Source organism: Coregonus clupeaformis, chromosome 34 (assembly GCF_020615455.1).
Source record: "Coregonus clupeaformis isolate EN_2021a chromosome 34, ASM2061545v1, whole genome shotgun sequence".
NCBI lineage: Eukaryota > Metazoa > Chordata > Actinopteri > Salmoniformes > Salmonidae > Coregonus > Coregonus clupeaformis.
In genome coordinates this window covers 3,210,733-3,224,097 of record NC_059225.1, presented here as the reverse complement: position 1 = coordinate 3,224,097, position 13,365 = coordinate 3,210,733, and the positions used below count along the sequence as shown (strand labels likewise).

The following is a 13,365-nucleotide window of genomic DNA, read 5'->3' as shown; positions in this document are numbered from 1 at the left end:
CATCGCTACACTTCTCCATGACGATGACGCGGGTGCCCTTGACCAATGAGAGCTCGTCCTCCCGCTCGGCGGTGTAGCTGAACTTGACGAGCGCCGGCAGGTTGAGGTCGTACAGGCGCTCGCCGTTGTCGGAGTACATGTCGCCATCGGCGTTGGAGGCAGCGTCACGCGTCCCCGTTTTCCGTTTCACCTTCCCAATGCCTGTTGGGAAACACCAGGAAAGGTTGTTATGGTTACTGAGAGGGTATTCAGACAGTTATATTATGATCTGTTAGGAGAGATGCAACATGAGCTCTTATAAAAGGGACATTGTGAAACCTGTGTGTGATCATCGGTAATATAATAATAAATCCTATATGCCAGTGTTTTCCCTCAGTACATAGAATAGCTAGCCAAATAGAAAAAGTAACCAGCCAGGCTGAACAAGCTCTATTTTGGTGGCCTCTGGTACATTTTAATTAGCCTGGCTTACTTTTTGAGCAACTTTTTGATTGGTTCTCATACAGTATTTGCATGCGCAACGCCCCCCACGCTTCCTCGTCAATTTGCTACGTCCCCATTAGAGAGGTAAACAAGCCAAGCTAAAGTTAGGCTAGCTGGCTAGCTAGTCTAGCTAACTAAAAATGAAGGCTAGCTGGCTAGCTAGTCTAGCTAACTAAAACTGAAGGGAGAAAAACTCAGTAATGGAGTTTTCTGAAAAGGAGATACTCCGACGACACTGACACTGCCACATAGTAACCACCAATTTAGGGATAAAAATAGGAGCAACTAGAAGCATTGAGCCTTTGTGCGAGGGGAGGATGTATTAGCGGTCTTGCCAATGGGCTTTGGGGAAAAGCCTCATTTACCAGCTAGCTAGCTAGTTCTAGTCTTCAAGAAGCAAGGAAAACAGCCTTGATTTTCTGACAGTCGTGTCCCTGCTAAAGGCTGTTGTGGAAGGAGGACAACAGCCCTGCGTCTCAGAGCGGTGGTTGTGGAGGAAGACAATAATGTTATATGGGAGGGTGCATGAGACCTTGTCTTTGGAAGTCCGGAAAGCTGGTTGGGGAAGAACGGGAGAGATGTGTTGGACTCAGTCCTATACTGCTCCAAAATAATCTGAATCCTTGTGGATGAAGTCCATATGACCTACATATGGTATTTACAATGATCTAGAACTATCCAACAGTATAGAATGGCACTGTGATGGATACATGTAATGTCTGGGGCCATCACTAGGGGCCATCACTAGGGGCCATCACTAGGGGCCATCACTAGGGGCCATCACTAGGGGCCATCACTAGGGGCCATCACTAGGGGCCATCACTAGGGGCCATCACTAGGGGCCATCACCACTCATAGATACTGCCTTTAAAGTGAAACAACGTAAAACAAAAAGGTATTTTAATGAAGTGTTAATTTCGAGTCATTTCCCAATGCCAACAAATGATCCTGTTGATAAAGGATGTGTTCTTAGTGCAAGCGTGACCTAGTGACATAGATAGTCAGTGTACAAAACATTAAGGACACCTGTTCTTTCCATGACAGACTGACCAGGTGAATCCAGGTGAAAGATATGATCCCTTATTGATGTCACTTGTTAAATCCACTTCAGTGTAGATGAGGGCAGGAGACAGGTTAAAGAAGGATTTTTAAGCCTTGAGACAATTGAGACATGGATTGTGTGTGCCATTCAGAGGGTGAATGGGCAAGACAAAATATTGAAGTGCCTTTGAACGGGGTATGGTAGTAGGTGCCAGGTGCACCGGTTTGTGTCAAGAACTGCAATGCTGCTGGGTTTTTCACGCTCAACAGTTTCCTGTGTGTATCAAGAATGGTCCAACACCCAAAGGGCATCCAGCAAACTTGACAACTTCACCTTTGCCTTATGGCAAGGTGCTCCATCATGCTGGAAAAGGCATTGGTCGTCACCAAACTGTTCTTGGATGGTTGGGAGAAGTTGCTCTCGGAGCATGTGTTGGTACCATTCTTTATTCATGGCTGTGTTCTTAGGCAAAATTGTGAGTGAGCCCACTCCCTTGGCTGAGAAGCAACCCCACACATGAATGGTCTCAGGATGCTTTACTGTTGGCATGACACAGGACTGATGGTAGCGCTCACCTTGTCTTCTCTGGACAAGGTGTTTTCCGGATGCCCCAAACAATCGGAAAGGGGATTCATCAGAGAAAATGACTTTACCCCAGTTCTCAGCTGTCCAATCCCTGTACCTTTTGCAGAATATCAGTCTGTCCCTGATGTTTTTCCTGGAGAGAAGTGGCTTCTTTGCTGCCCTTCTTGACACCAGGCCTTCCTCCAAAAATATTAGCCTCACTGTGCATGCAGATGCACTCACACCTGCCTGCTGCCATTCCTTAGCAATCTCTGCACTGGTGGTGCCCCGATCCCGCAGCTGAATCAACTTCAGGAGACGGTCCTGGCGCTTGCTGGAATTTCTTGGGCACCCTGACGCCTTCTTCACAACAATTGAACCTCTCTCCTTGAAGTTCTTGATGATCTGATAAATGGTTGATTTAGGTGCAATCTTACTAGCAGCAATATCCTTGCCTGTAAAGCCCTTTTTGTGCAAAGCAATGATGGCGGCACGTGTTTCCTTGCAGGTAACCATGGTTAACAGAGGAAGAACAATAATTTCAAGCACCACCCTCCTTTTAAAGCTTCCAGTCTGTTATTCTAACTCAATCAGCATGACAGAGTGATCTCCAGCCTTGTCCTCGTCAACACTCTCACCTGTGTTAACGAGAGAATCACTGATATGATGGCAAAGGGTCCTTTTGTGGCAGGGCTGAAATGCAGTGGAAATGTTTTTTGGGGGATTAAGTTCATTTTCATGGCAAAGAGGGACTCTTAAGATTAATTGCAATTAATCTGATCACTCTTCGTAACATTCTGAAGTATATGCAAATTGCCATCATAACTGAGGCAGCAGACTTTGTAAAAATTAATATTTGTGTCATTCTCAAAACTTTTCACCACGACTGTACACATATTTAGAGTATCAACTGATTGTGAAAATGTAGCATTTTCAGCTAGCTATCTGAATGCCTAAGTCACAGCTAGCTATCTGAATGCCTAAGTCACAGCTAGCTATCTGAATGCCTAAGTCACAGCTAGCAAAATGTTGATGTTTTGTTCCCCGAGCCACTTAGTTATCACTTTTGCCTTTCTGTGGGGGTTGGAGATGGAGTTCCATTTGGCTCCTCCCTTCCTATAGGCAGGAACTCAAACAGGAAGTACCCGTGGTAAGGACTATTCAACGCTGGTCATACCAATCGGAATCCCACTTCAAGATTGTTTTGATCACGCGGACTGGGATATGTTCCGGGTAGCTTGCCAAAATAATTTAGACTAACACACTGAAACGGTGACTGAGTTTATCAGGAAGTGTATAGGTGATGTTGTGCCAACTGTGACTATTAAAACCTACCCTAACCAGAAACCGTGGATAGATGGCAGCATTCGCGCAAAACTGAAAGCGCCAACCACCGCATTTAAGTTGGAGTGAGTAGTCATGCTGTACTTCGCTCCGCAGGTAATATGACACACATTACATTACAATGGAACGATTTGATTAGTGTAATGTTGGCTAGCTACATAGTTGTCTTTGTATCAAAGATAAAGGTGTAGAATAGAGAAACTATCGAGGTTAGCTAGCCAGCTACATTCGTGCGCAGCGACGCCGTTTTTCAAACAAAGTCAACACCGCAGCCATTGCTAGCTAGCCAACACTACCAGCTAGCAGTACTGTAGCAACTAAATACCATATCATTTTAGTCAATGAGAATTTATTTTGCAACGTAAGCTTCACTTTCTGAACATTCGAGATGTGTAGTCCACTTGTGTAGCTAGCATGACTGACTTTGTGCTAGCTAGCCAACGTTTAACTAATTCTGCGTTATGAAAGGAACTAGACACGGACACGAATGATCTGTTTAGTGTGTTAACACACTATTGGTAGTTTGTTGTGATCAATTATTGGTGCTAAACCATGTGTTATTGGATGCTATCATGCTAGTTAGCTATGGCGTCATAGGATACGGTGCCCTGGGCGGTTTTCACGGAAGAATACTGTACCAAGTTAGCTAGCTGAATAAGCTAAGTTAGAGTCTATTCCTAGAAAACATTGAACCGCTGTAGTTTACAACAATTATAATTTCTAAAGTGGAATTTGGTAGAGTTATATTTGAGTGTTTCAGCGAAAGGTAAGTGAGGGAGACCCCGCTCTCTCGCTTCCCAAGATGTTTAGTTCATTTTATTCCGATCTCTTTTGCATTATTGTAGCCTTTTCTGTAGCCTGTCAACTATGTGTCTGTCTATCCCTGTTCTCTCCTCTCTGTACAGGCCATACAAACGCTTCACACCGCGTTGCTGCTGTCACTCTAATCTGGTGGTCCCTGCGCGCACGACCCATGTGGAGTTCCAGGTCTCCGGCAGCCTCTGGAACTGCCATTCTGCGGCCAACAAGGCAGAGTTCATCTCAGCCTATGCTACCCTCCAGTCCCTCGACTTCTTGGCGCGGACGGAAACATGGATTACCACAGAAAACACTGCTACTCCTACTGCTCTTTCCTCGTCTGATCATGTGTTCTCGCATACCCCGAGAGCATCTGGTCAGCGCGGCGGTGGCACAGGAATCCTCATCTCTCCCAAGTGGACATTCTCTCTTTTTCCCCTGACCCATCTGTCTATCTCCTCATTTGAATTCCATGCTGTCACAGTCACTAGCCCATTCAAGCTTAACATCCTTATCATTTATCGCCCTCCAGGTTCCCTTGGAGAGTTCATCAATGAGCTTGATGCCTTGATAAGATCCTTTCCTGAAGATGGCTCACCCCTCACAGTTCTGGGTGACTTTAACCTCCCTACGTCTGCCTTTGACTCATTTCTCTCTGCCTCCTTCTTTCCACTCCTTTCCTCTTTTGACCTCACCCTCTCACCGTCCCCCCCCTACTCACAAGGCAGGCAATACGCTTGACCTCATCTTTACTAGATGCTGTTCTTCTACTAATCTCACTGCAACTGCCCTCCATGTCTCCGACCACTACTTTGTATCCTTTTCTCTCTCGCTCTCCTCCAACACTACTCACTCTGCCCCTACTCAGATGGTAATGCGCCGTCGCAACCTTCGCTCTCTCTCTCCCGCTACTCTTTCCTCTTCCATCCTATCATCTCTTCCCTCTGCTCAATCCTTCTCCCTCCGATCTCCTGATTCTGCCTCCTCAACCCTCCTCTCCTCCCTTTCTGCATCTTTTGACTCTCTATGTCCCCTATCCTCCTGGCCGGCTCGGTCCTCCCCTCCTGCTCCGTGGCTTGACGACTCATTGCGAGCTCACAGAACAGGGCTCCGGGCAGCCGAGCGAAAATGGAGGAAAACTAGACTCCCTGCGGACCTGTCATCTTTTCACTCCCTCCTACTACATTTTCTTCCTCTGTTTCTGCTGCTAAAGCCACTTTCTACCACTCTAAATTTCAAGCATCTGCCTCTAACCCTAGGAAGCTCTTTGCCACCTTCTCCTCCCTGCTTAATCCTCCTCCCCCTCCCTCTCTGTGGATGACTTCGTCAACCATTTTGAAAAGAAGTTTGACGACATCCGATCCTCATTTATTAAGTCAAATGACACCGCTGGTCCTGCTCACACTGCCCTACCCTATGCTTTGACTTCTTTCTCCCCTCTCTCCAGATGAAATATTGCGACTTGTGACGGCCGGCCGCCCAACAACCTGCCCGCTTGACCCTATCCCCTCCTCTCTTCTCCAGACCATTTCCGGAGACCTTCTCCCTTACCTCACCTCGCTCATCAACTCATCCTTGACCGCTGGCTATGTCCCTTCCGTCTTCAAGAGAGCGAGAGTTGCACCCCTCCTCAAAAAACCTACACTCGATCCCTCCGATGTCAACTACTACAGACCAGTATCCCTTCTTTCTTTTCTCTCCAAAACTCTTGAGCGTGCCGTCTCTAGCCAACTCTCCTGCTATCTCTCTCAAAATGACTCTCGAAACTGCAATATTCTTTGCTTTTCAGAAACATGGCTCTCGGACAAGATACCCCCCATGGCTATCCAACTTGATGGATTCTCTATTCACAGGGCGGACAGGACAGTGGAGTCGGGGAAATCGAGTGGGGTAGGGGTTTGCCTCTACATTAACTGGTGTGCTAACTGATGGTCAAATACCTGATGGTCAAATGCAGACCCTTCTACCTCCAGAGGGAGTTTTCAGTTGTTATCTTGACTGTTGTATACATTCCACCTCAGGACAAGAAAAACAACAAGCTGGCACTTAACGAACTGTACAAGCCTATAAACAACTGAACATCACCTCCACCACGGGGGCCCCACAGGGGTGTGTACTTAGTCTCCTCCTGTACTCCCTGTTCACCCATGACTGCGTGGCCACGCACGACTCCAACACCATTATCAAGTTCGCTGACGACACAATGGTAGTAGGCCTGATCACCGGCGACAATGAGTCAGCCTACAGGGAGGAGGTCAGTGACCTGGCAGTGTGGTGCCGGGACAACAACCTCTCCCTCAACGCAAGACCAAGGAGCTGATCGTGGACTACAGGAAACGGGGGGGGGGGGCGAGCACGCCCACATCCACATCGACGGGGCTGCAGTGGAGCTGGTCGAGAGCTTCAAGTTCCTCTGTGTCCAAATCACTGAAGACTTAACATGGTCCAAACACACACGCACAGTCATGAAGAAGGCGCGATAGCCTCTTCCCCCTCAGGATGTTGAAAAAGTTTGGCATGGGCCCTCAAATCCTCAAAAAGTTCTACAGCTGTACCATTGAGAGCATTTTGACTGACTGCATCATCACTGCCTGGTTTGGCAATAGCACCGCCTTCGATCGCATGGCGCTACAGAGGGTAGTACGGACAGCCCAGTACATCACTGAGGCCACTCAGGACATCCATACCAGGCGGTGTGGTAGGAAGGCCCGGAAAATCGTTAAAGACTCCAACCACCTACTGGAGAGCTCTTCTTTGTCCACACTCATTCAGCATCGTTCACACCCTCTTAAGCCTTGGCCCCACCCATCTCTTTAAGGATTCACAGTGTAGTAAACAACCAAAGATTTCAAGACTAAAAGTGGTGAAAGTAGTAGCAAAAATCTAGTCCTTGGCCTATATCCTAATCTGACTCATGTTGTTCTTCACATTACCGTCTCTGGTAAACACACACTATATCAAATAAACTCTACGTTTATTTGTCACATGCACAGGATACAGAAGGTGTAAACGGTACTGTGAAATGGTTACTTGCGTAGTGGAGTATTTTGTTTAGACGTGTAGCTAGCTAGCTAAACAATTAACCATAATCCCAACTCTAATGCCACGTTTAAAACCACTGGGAACTCGGGGAAAAAAACAAAGTCAGACTGGGAATAATCTATTTGAACGGTCATCCAACTCGGAATTCCAACTCGGGAACTCGGGCCTCTATCTAGAGCTCCTACACACGTAACGTTAGCTAGCGAGCCAGCCAGCCAGCTAACGTTAGCTAGTTAGCTAAAAGTATGCTTTAACTTGCAATGAAAATGTAGCTAGACTCTAACCCGTACACATGGATGAACACTTCTCCTTATCTGTCATGGATGCCCTTAGTTTGAAGATGTAATCCGGAGACAGGTGTTTTATACAACAGCCTTCTGTGTTCTCTTTTCGACTCCCTCCGCATTTCAAATCATACTCTGCTTCCACCGAGCATTCCACTGATTTCAAAACTCAGTCAACTTCTTCCGTGACAACGACACTGTTTCTTCCCCATCACTGTCATCAGAAGACAAGTTTATTGGTATTTACAGATGGCATACATGTTTGTTATTAAGGTGCATTTCTTCCCAAAAACATATTGTGATAAAAAAAAAACGTTCAAATGCCTCTCCTGTGAAGTAGTGACTTGCGACATACGCCTAGTTTCTTGAAACGGGTCACATTTATACTGACTCTACAAACCCACACACCCACTAGCACCCGCACACCCACTAGCGCCCGCACACCCACTAGCGCCCACACACCCACTAGCGCCCGCACACCCACTAGCGCCCGCACACCCACTAGCGCCCGCACACCCACTAGCGCCCGCACACCCACTAGCGCCCGCACACCCACTAGCACCCGCACACCCACTAGCGCCCACACACCCACTAGCGCCCGCACACCCACTAGCGCCCACACACCCACTAGCACCCGCACACCCACTAGCGCCCACACACCCACTAGCGCCCACACACCCACTAGCGCCCACACACCCACTAGCGCCCACACACCCACTAGCGCCCAAACACCCACTAGCGCCCACACACGCACTAGCGCCCACACACGCACTAGCGCCCACACACCCACTAGCGCCCACACACCCACTAGCGCCCGCACACCCACTAGCACCCACACACCCACTAGCGCCCACACACCCACTAGCACCCACACACCCACTAGCACCCGCACACCCACTAGCACCCGCACACCCACTAGCACCCGCACACCCACTAGCACCCGCACACCCACTAGCACCCGCACACCCACTAGCACCCGCACACCCACTAGCACCCGCACACCCACTAGCACCCGCACACCCACTAGCGCCCGCACACCCACTAGCGCCCACACACTCACTAGCACCCGCACACCCACTAGCGCCCACACACCCACTAGCGCCCATACACCCACTAGCACCCACACACCCACTAGCACCCACACACCCACTAGCACCCGCACACCCACTAGCGCCCGCACACCCACTAGCACCCACACACCCACTAGCACCCACACACCCACTAGCGCCCATACACCCACTAGCACCCGCACACCCACTAGCGCCCATACACCCACTAGCACCCACACACCCACTAGCACCCACACACCCACTAGCACCCACACACCCACTAGCACCCACACACCCACTAGCACCCACACACCCACTAGCATACAATCTGCTGCTACTCTGTTTAATCTTATATCCTGTTGCCTAATCACCTTACCCCTATATATATCTACCTCCATCACTCCCGAGTGGAGCAGTGGTCTAAGGCACTGCATCTCAGTGCTTGAGGCGTCACTATAGACAGAGTGGTGCAGTGGTCTAAGGCACTGCATCTCAGTGCTTGAGACGTCACTACAGACCCCCTGGTTCGATTCCAGGCTGTATCACAACCGGCTGTGATTGGGAGTCCCATAGGGCGGCGCACAATTGGCCCAGCGTCGTCCGGGTTTGGCCGGACATTTTAGGTTGCCTTGATGAAAGATGATTCATATCTCTTTTGGTTTTGTTGGTCATACTTGCTGTAGTCTGATCTTTTTGGGCCAGACTATGATTTATTCATGTTTAGTGTACTTCATATTTATGCATTGTCAAAACTAGGGGGCAGGGAGGAAACTTGCCAGAAGTCATCATGGGTAGTACAGCAGTAGCTAGAATGTATGGGTGATTGTCATCATGGGTAGTACAGTAGTAGCTAGCTAGCTAGAATGCATGGGTGATTCACATCATTGCCCTACTATGTAAACAGAGGACATCCAAGAAGGAAAATGAATAAGGGTAAGGAAATGTTCCTCTATCACTCCACACATCAGAACATTCCAGACTCAAGTCAAGGACATAGAGAGGCTGGTGTTAGCAAGACTACATTTTAAAGGGTAGGTAAGCTTAAACGTAACCATGTGTAACATATGGATTTGCATTAGTAGACGCGTCAAAAGTCCCAATGCAGAGTTACACCTCACTTTTCTATTTTTTTTTGTTATTACATAAAACCGATCAGAATTCCGAAGTCATGTCGGAAAATGTTTTTCAAGGGGGTGATGGAATATGGAGGACCCGGCAAGGCAGCCTATAATGTAAACTCCAACAGAAATAACAAAAAATTGTCTAACTAAAAATTTAACCAAATCGTTTGCACTCATGACTAATGGTTTCAATAAAATGTTCTGCCAATTTTCAAGCATACACTTTTTTTTATTTTTACAAATCAACTTGCAAGGTTACTAGCCCCTGGGGTTGGAACAGAACAGAAAACCGGAAAAGAACAACTTTTTCCAAAGAACAGAAATGGAACCTGGAAGGAAAGTACCATACTGTCCTGGAACAGAACCGTTATTTTAAGGGAACCGGTTAATTTTGTTATTTTATGTTCCAGTAATTTTTTTCTAGTCCCACAACAAAACGCAACAAAGCGCCCTCCCTCTGTCACTCAGCAAGGTATTCCAGTGTCTGCCTGCAAGCTGAAGATCTTTGCCTGTGCATGTTTAGGCTACCTGCCCCTCCCCCCTCCGAAGCATAGGCTACTGTACTGACGTTACAAGCGTGATTCAGAAGATAGGGAGAGATGTTTTATTAGCTAGAGAAGAATGGATTAACTTTTTCAATGCTAGTTAAGGATACTATAGGCATTGTTATCACGTTTCACGTTGGATTTATTAACTACAAAAAAGGTAAGATGTTTTTAATTCTGGTGCTGCTTGTTAGCTAGTCAAAGGACATTCAAAGTTCCTCCATAGAAGCTGCTCCTCCTGTGGTCCTAATTCAGATAATGCATGTCATAAGAAGATGCCCAGCGCTTCAAGCCTCCTCATCAACAGTCTCTCGCTCTCTCTCCACCCGCAACATTTCAATCGTAGGCTACTACACTTGTCGTCCCATCACACATGTAAACAACTAGCCTGCCTGCTCTATCAACACTGATTGGTCAAGTCATTTAATAAGCAAAATGTAAAAAACTGTTGATTCAACATCCTCATCCGAATGAGGCGCTCTCTCCACTTCCTATTGTTCCTGCAGTGGGGATTTAACATCTTCATCAAATGTTTTCATAATTTACCTGCACATAATCGCCAAAAAGCCTACCAGTATGCAAATTTGGGAGCCAAATAAAAGGCTGCGATAGGCTACACTGATGAGTCACTGTCTGGGAAGTCCTGACATGGGCTTCATATCTTAGGAAAATACAAACAATATCTTTAGTTTACTGTCTCGGTGCGATACCATGGACATATAACTACGTTGTAGGATTTATGAATGGCTAAGGGATATACTTTATTCAATCAAGGTCAAACTATTTTATAAACTAGGGAAAGCCGATACCCTAGTCAGTTGTACAACTGAATGCATTCAACTGAAATGTATCTTTCATATGTAGTGCAACCCCTCTGGAGTCAGAGAGGTGCAGGGGGCTGCCTTAATCCACATCATCGGCGCCCAGGGAGCAGCTGTTGTTCGGGGATAACTGCCTTGCACAAGGGCAGAACGGCAGATTTGTGAAACTTGCAGGCTCGGGGATTCGAACCAGCGACCTTTCGGTTGCTAATCCAAAAGCTCCTGCCGCAAGTCAACACCTGCTGTTCAGTTCCATCAGTAAATAGCCTATGTGCTATGAGTCCTTGGCAAACACGCAAAAGAAAATAAATGAATGTGCCAGAAAACAATTATTAGGCTAAGTGGATTTAAACTCATTACTACTTACAATGCCTTCAGAAAGTATTCAGACCCCTTGACTTATTCCACATTTTGTTACGTTACAGCCTGAATTCAAAATTGATTAAATTAAATTTTTTCTCTCACCCATCTACCCACAATGCCCCATAATGATAAAGTGAAAAGGTTTTTTGAAATGTTTGCACATTTATTGAAAATTAAATACAGAAATCTCTCATTTACATAAGTATTCACAACCCTGAGTCAATACTTTGTAGAATCACCTTTGGCAGCCATTACAGCTGTGAGTCTTTCTGGGTCAGTCTCTAAGAGCTTTCCACACCTGGATTGTGCAACATTTGTCCATTATTCTTTAAAAATTCTTCAAGCTTTATCAAATTGGTTGTTGATCATTGCTAGACAGCCATTTTCAGGTCTTGCCATAGATTTTCAAGCAGATTTAAGTCAGAACTGTAACTTGGCCACTCAGGAACATTCACTGTCTTCTTGGTAAGCAACTCCAGTGTAGATTTGGCCCTGTGTTTTAGGTTATTGTCCTGCTAAAGGTGAATTCATCTCCCAGTGTCTGGTGGAAAGCAGACTGAGGTTTTCTTCTAGGATTTTACCTGTCCACTCCGTTTCTTTTTTATCCTGAAAAACTCCCCAGCCCTTAATGATTACAAGCACACACATAACATGATGCAGCCACCACTATGCTTGAAAATATGGAGAGTGGTACTCAGTAATGTGTTGTATTGGATTTGCCCCAAACATAACACTTTGTATTCAGGACAGAAAGTTAATTGCTTTGCCACATTTTTTGCAGTATTACTTTAGTGCCTTGTTGCAAACAGGATGCATGTTTTAGAATATTTTTATTCTGTACAGGCTTCCTTCTTTTCACTCTGTCATTTAGATGAGTATTTTGGAGTAACTACAATGTTGTTGATCCATCCTTAGTTTTCTCCTTTCACAGCCATTAAACTCTGTAACTGTTTTAAAGTCACCATTGGCCTCATGTTGAAATCCCAGAGCGGTTTCCTTGCTCTCCGGCCTGTATCTTTGTAGTGACTGGGTGTATTGATACACCATCCAAAGTGTAATTAATAACTTCACCATGCTCAAAGGAATATTCAATGTCTGCTTTTTTTTTTACCCATCTACCAATAGGTGCCCTTCGTTGCGAGGCACTGGAAAACCTCCCTGGTCTTTGTGGTTGAATCTGTGTTTGAAATTCACTGTTCAACTGAGGGACCTTACAGATAATTGTATGTTTGGGGTACAGAGATGAGGTAGTCATTCAAAATGATTGCACACTGAGTGAGTCCATGCAACTTAATATGTGACTTGTTAAGCACATTTTTACTCCTGAACTTATTTAGGCTTGCCATAACAAAGGGTTTGAATAGTTATTGACTCAAGACATTTCAGCTTTTCATTTTAAATTAATTTGTAAACATTTCTAAAAACATAATTCCACTTTGACATTATGGGGTGTTGTGTGTAGGCTAGTGACAGAAAAAAATCGAAATATAATCAATTTCAAGTTCAACGCAACAAAATGTGGAAAAAGTGTGAATACTTTCTGAAGGCATTGTACATTACATGGGATGTGCAAATTCACTCACAGAGAAGATGAAGGAGCATCATTCTTACGTGTAAAGAAATTCGACTGCAACCAACCACAGCACACACAGGTACCAGGAAGACTGACAAACCAGCAGTGTTTCCCTGACATCGCTTGCTTTATGACTGACAGGCGCCTGTCCTATCAATAAATTGCATATCGGTCATTATAGCAGGAGAGGGCTGGAATGACATTTCTGACTAGCGAGTTGAAACTTTTAAATGAAAAGTAGCAGTTGAATTTTGAAGTGGAAAAAGTAGCCGGCTGAAAATATGTATTGTTTCCGGCTGTTTAGCCGACGGCCGGCGCTTAGGGAAAACACTGTGT

The 13,365-nt window shown here is 46.0% G+C and overlaps 1 protein-coding gene across 3 annotated transcripts in view; it reads right to left on the bottom strand.

The window, feature by feature from the left end:
• LOC121549634 (cytoplasmic protein NCK1) overlaps positions 1-13,365 on the bottom strand; it is a 196,585-nt gene that overhangs the window by 4,890 nt on the left and 178,330 nt on the right. For all 3 annotated transcript variants that reach the window (XM_041861412.2, XM_041861413.2, XM_041861414.2), the window contains one exon: positions 1-201. This exon is cut by the window's left edge and continues 554 nt beyond it. In XM_041861412.2, the coding sequence (XP_041717346.2) occupies positions 1-201 (201 nt within the window). The remainder of the gene's footprint in view (positions 202-13,365) is intronic.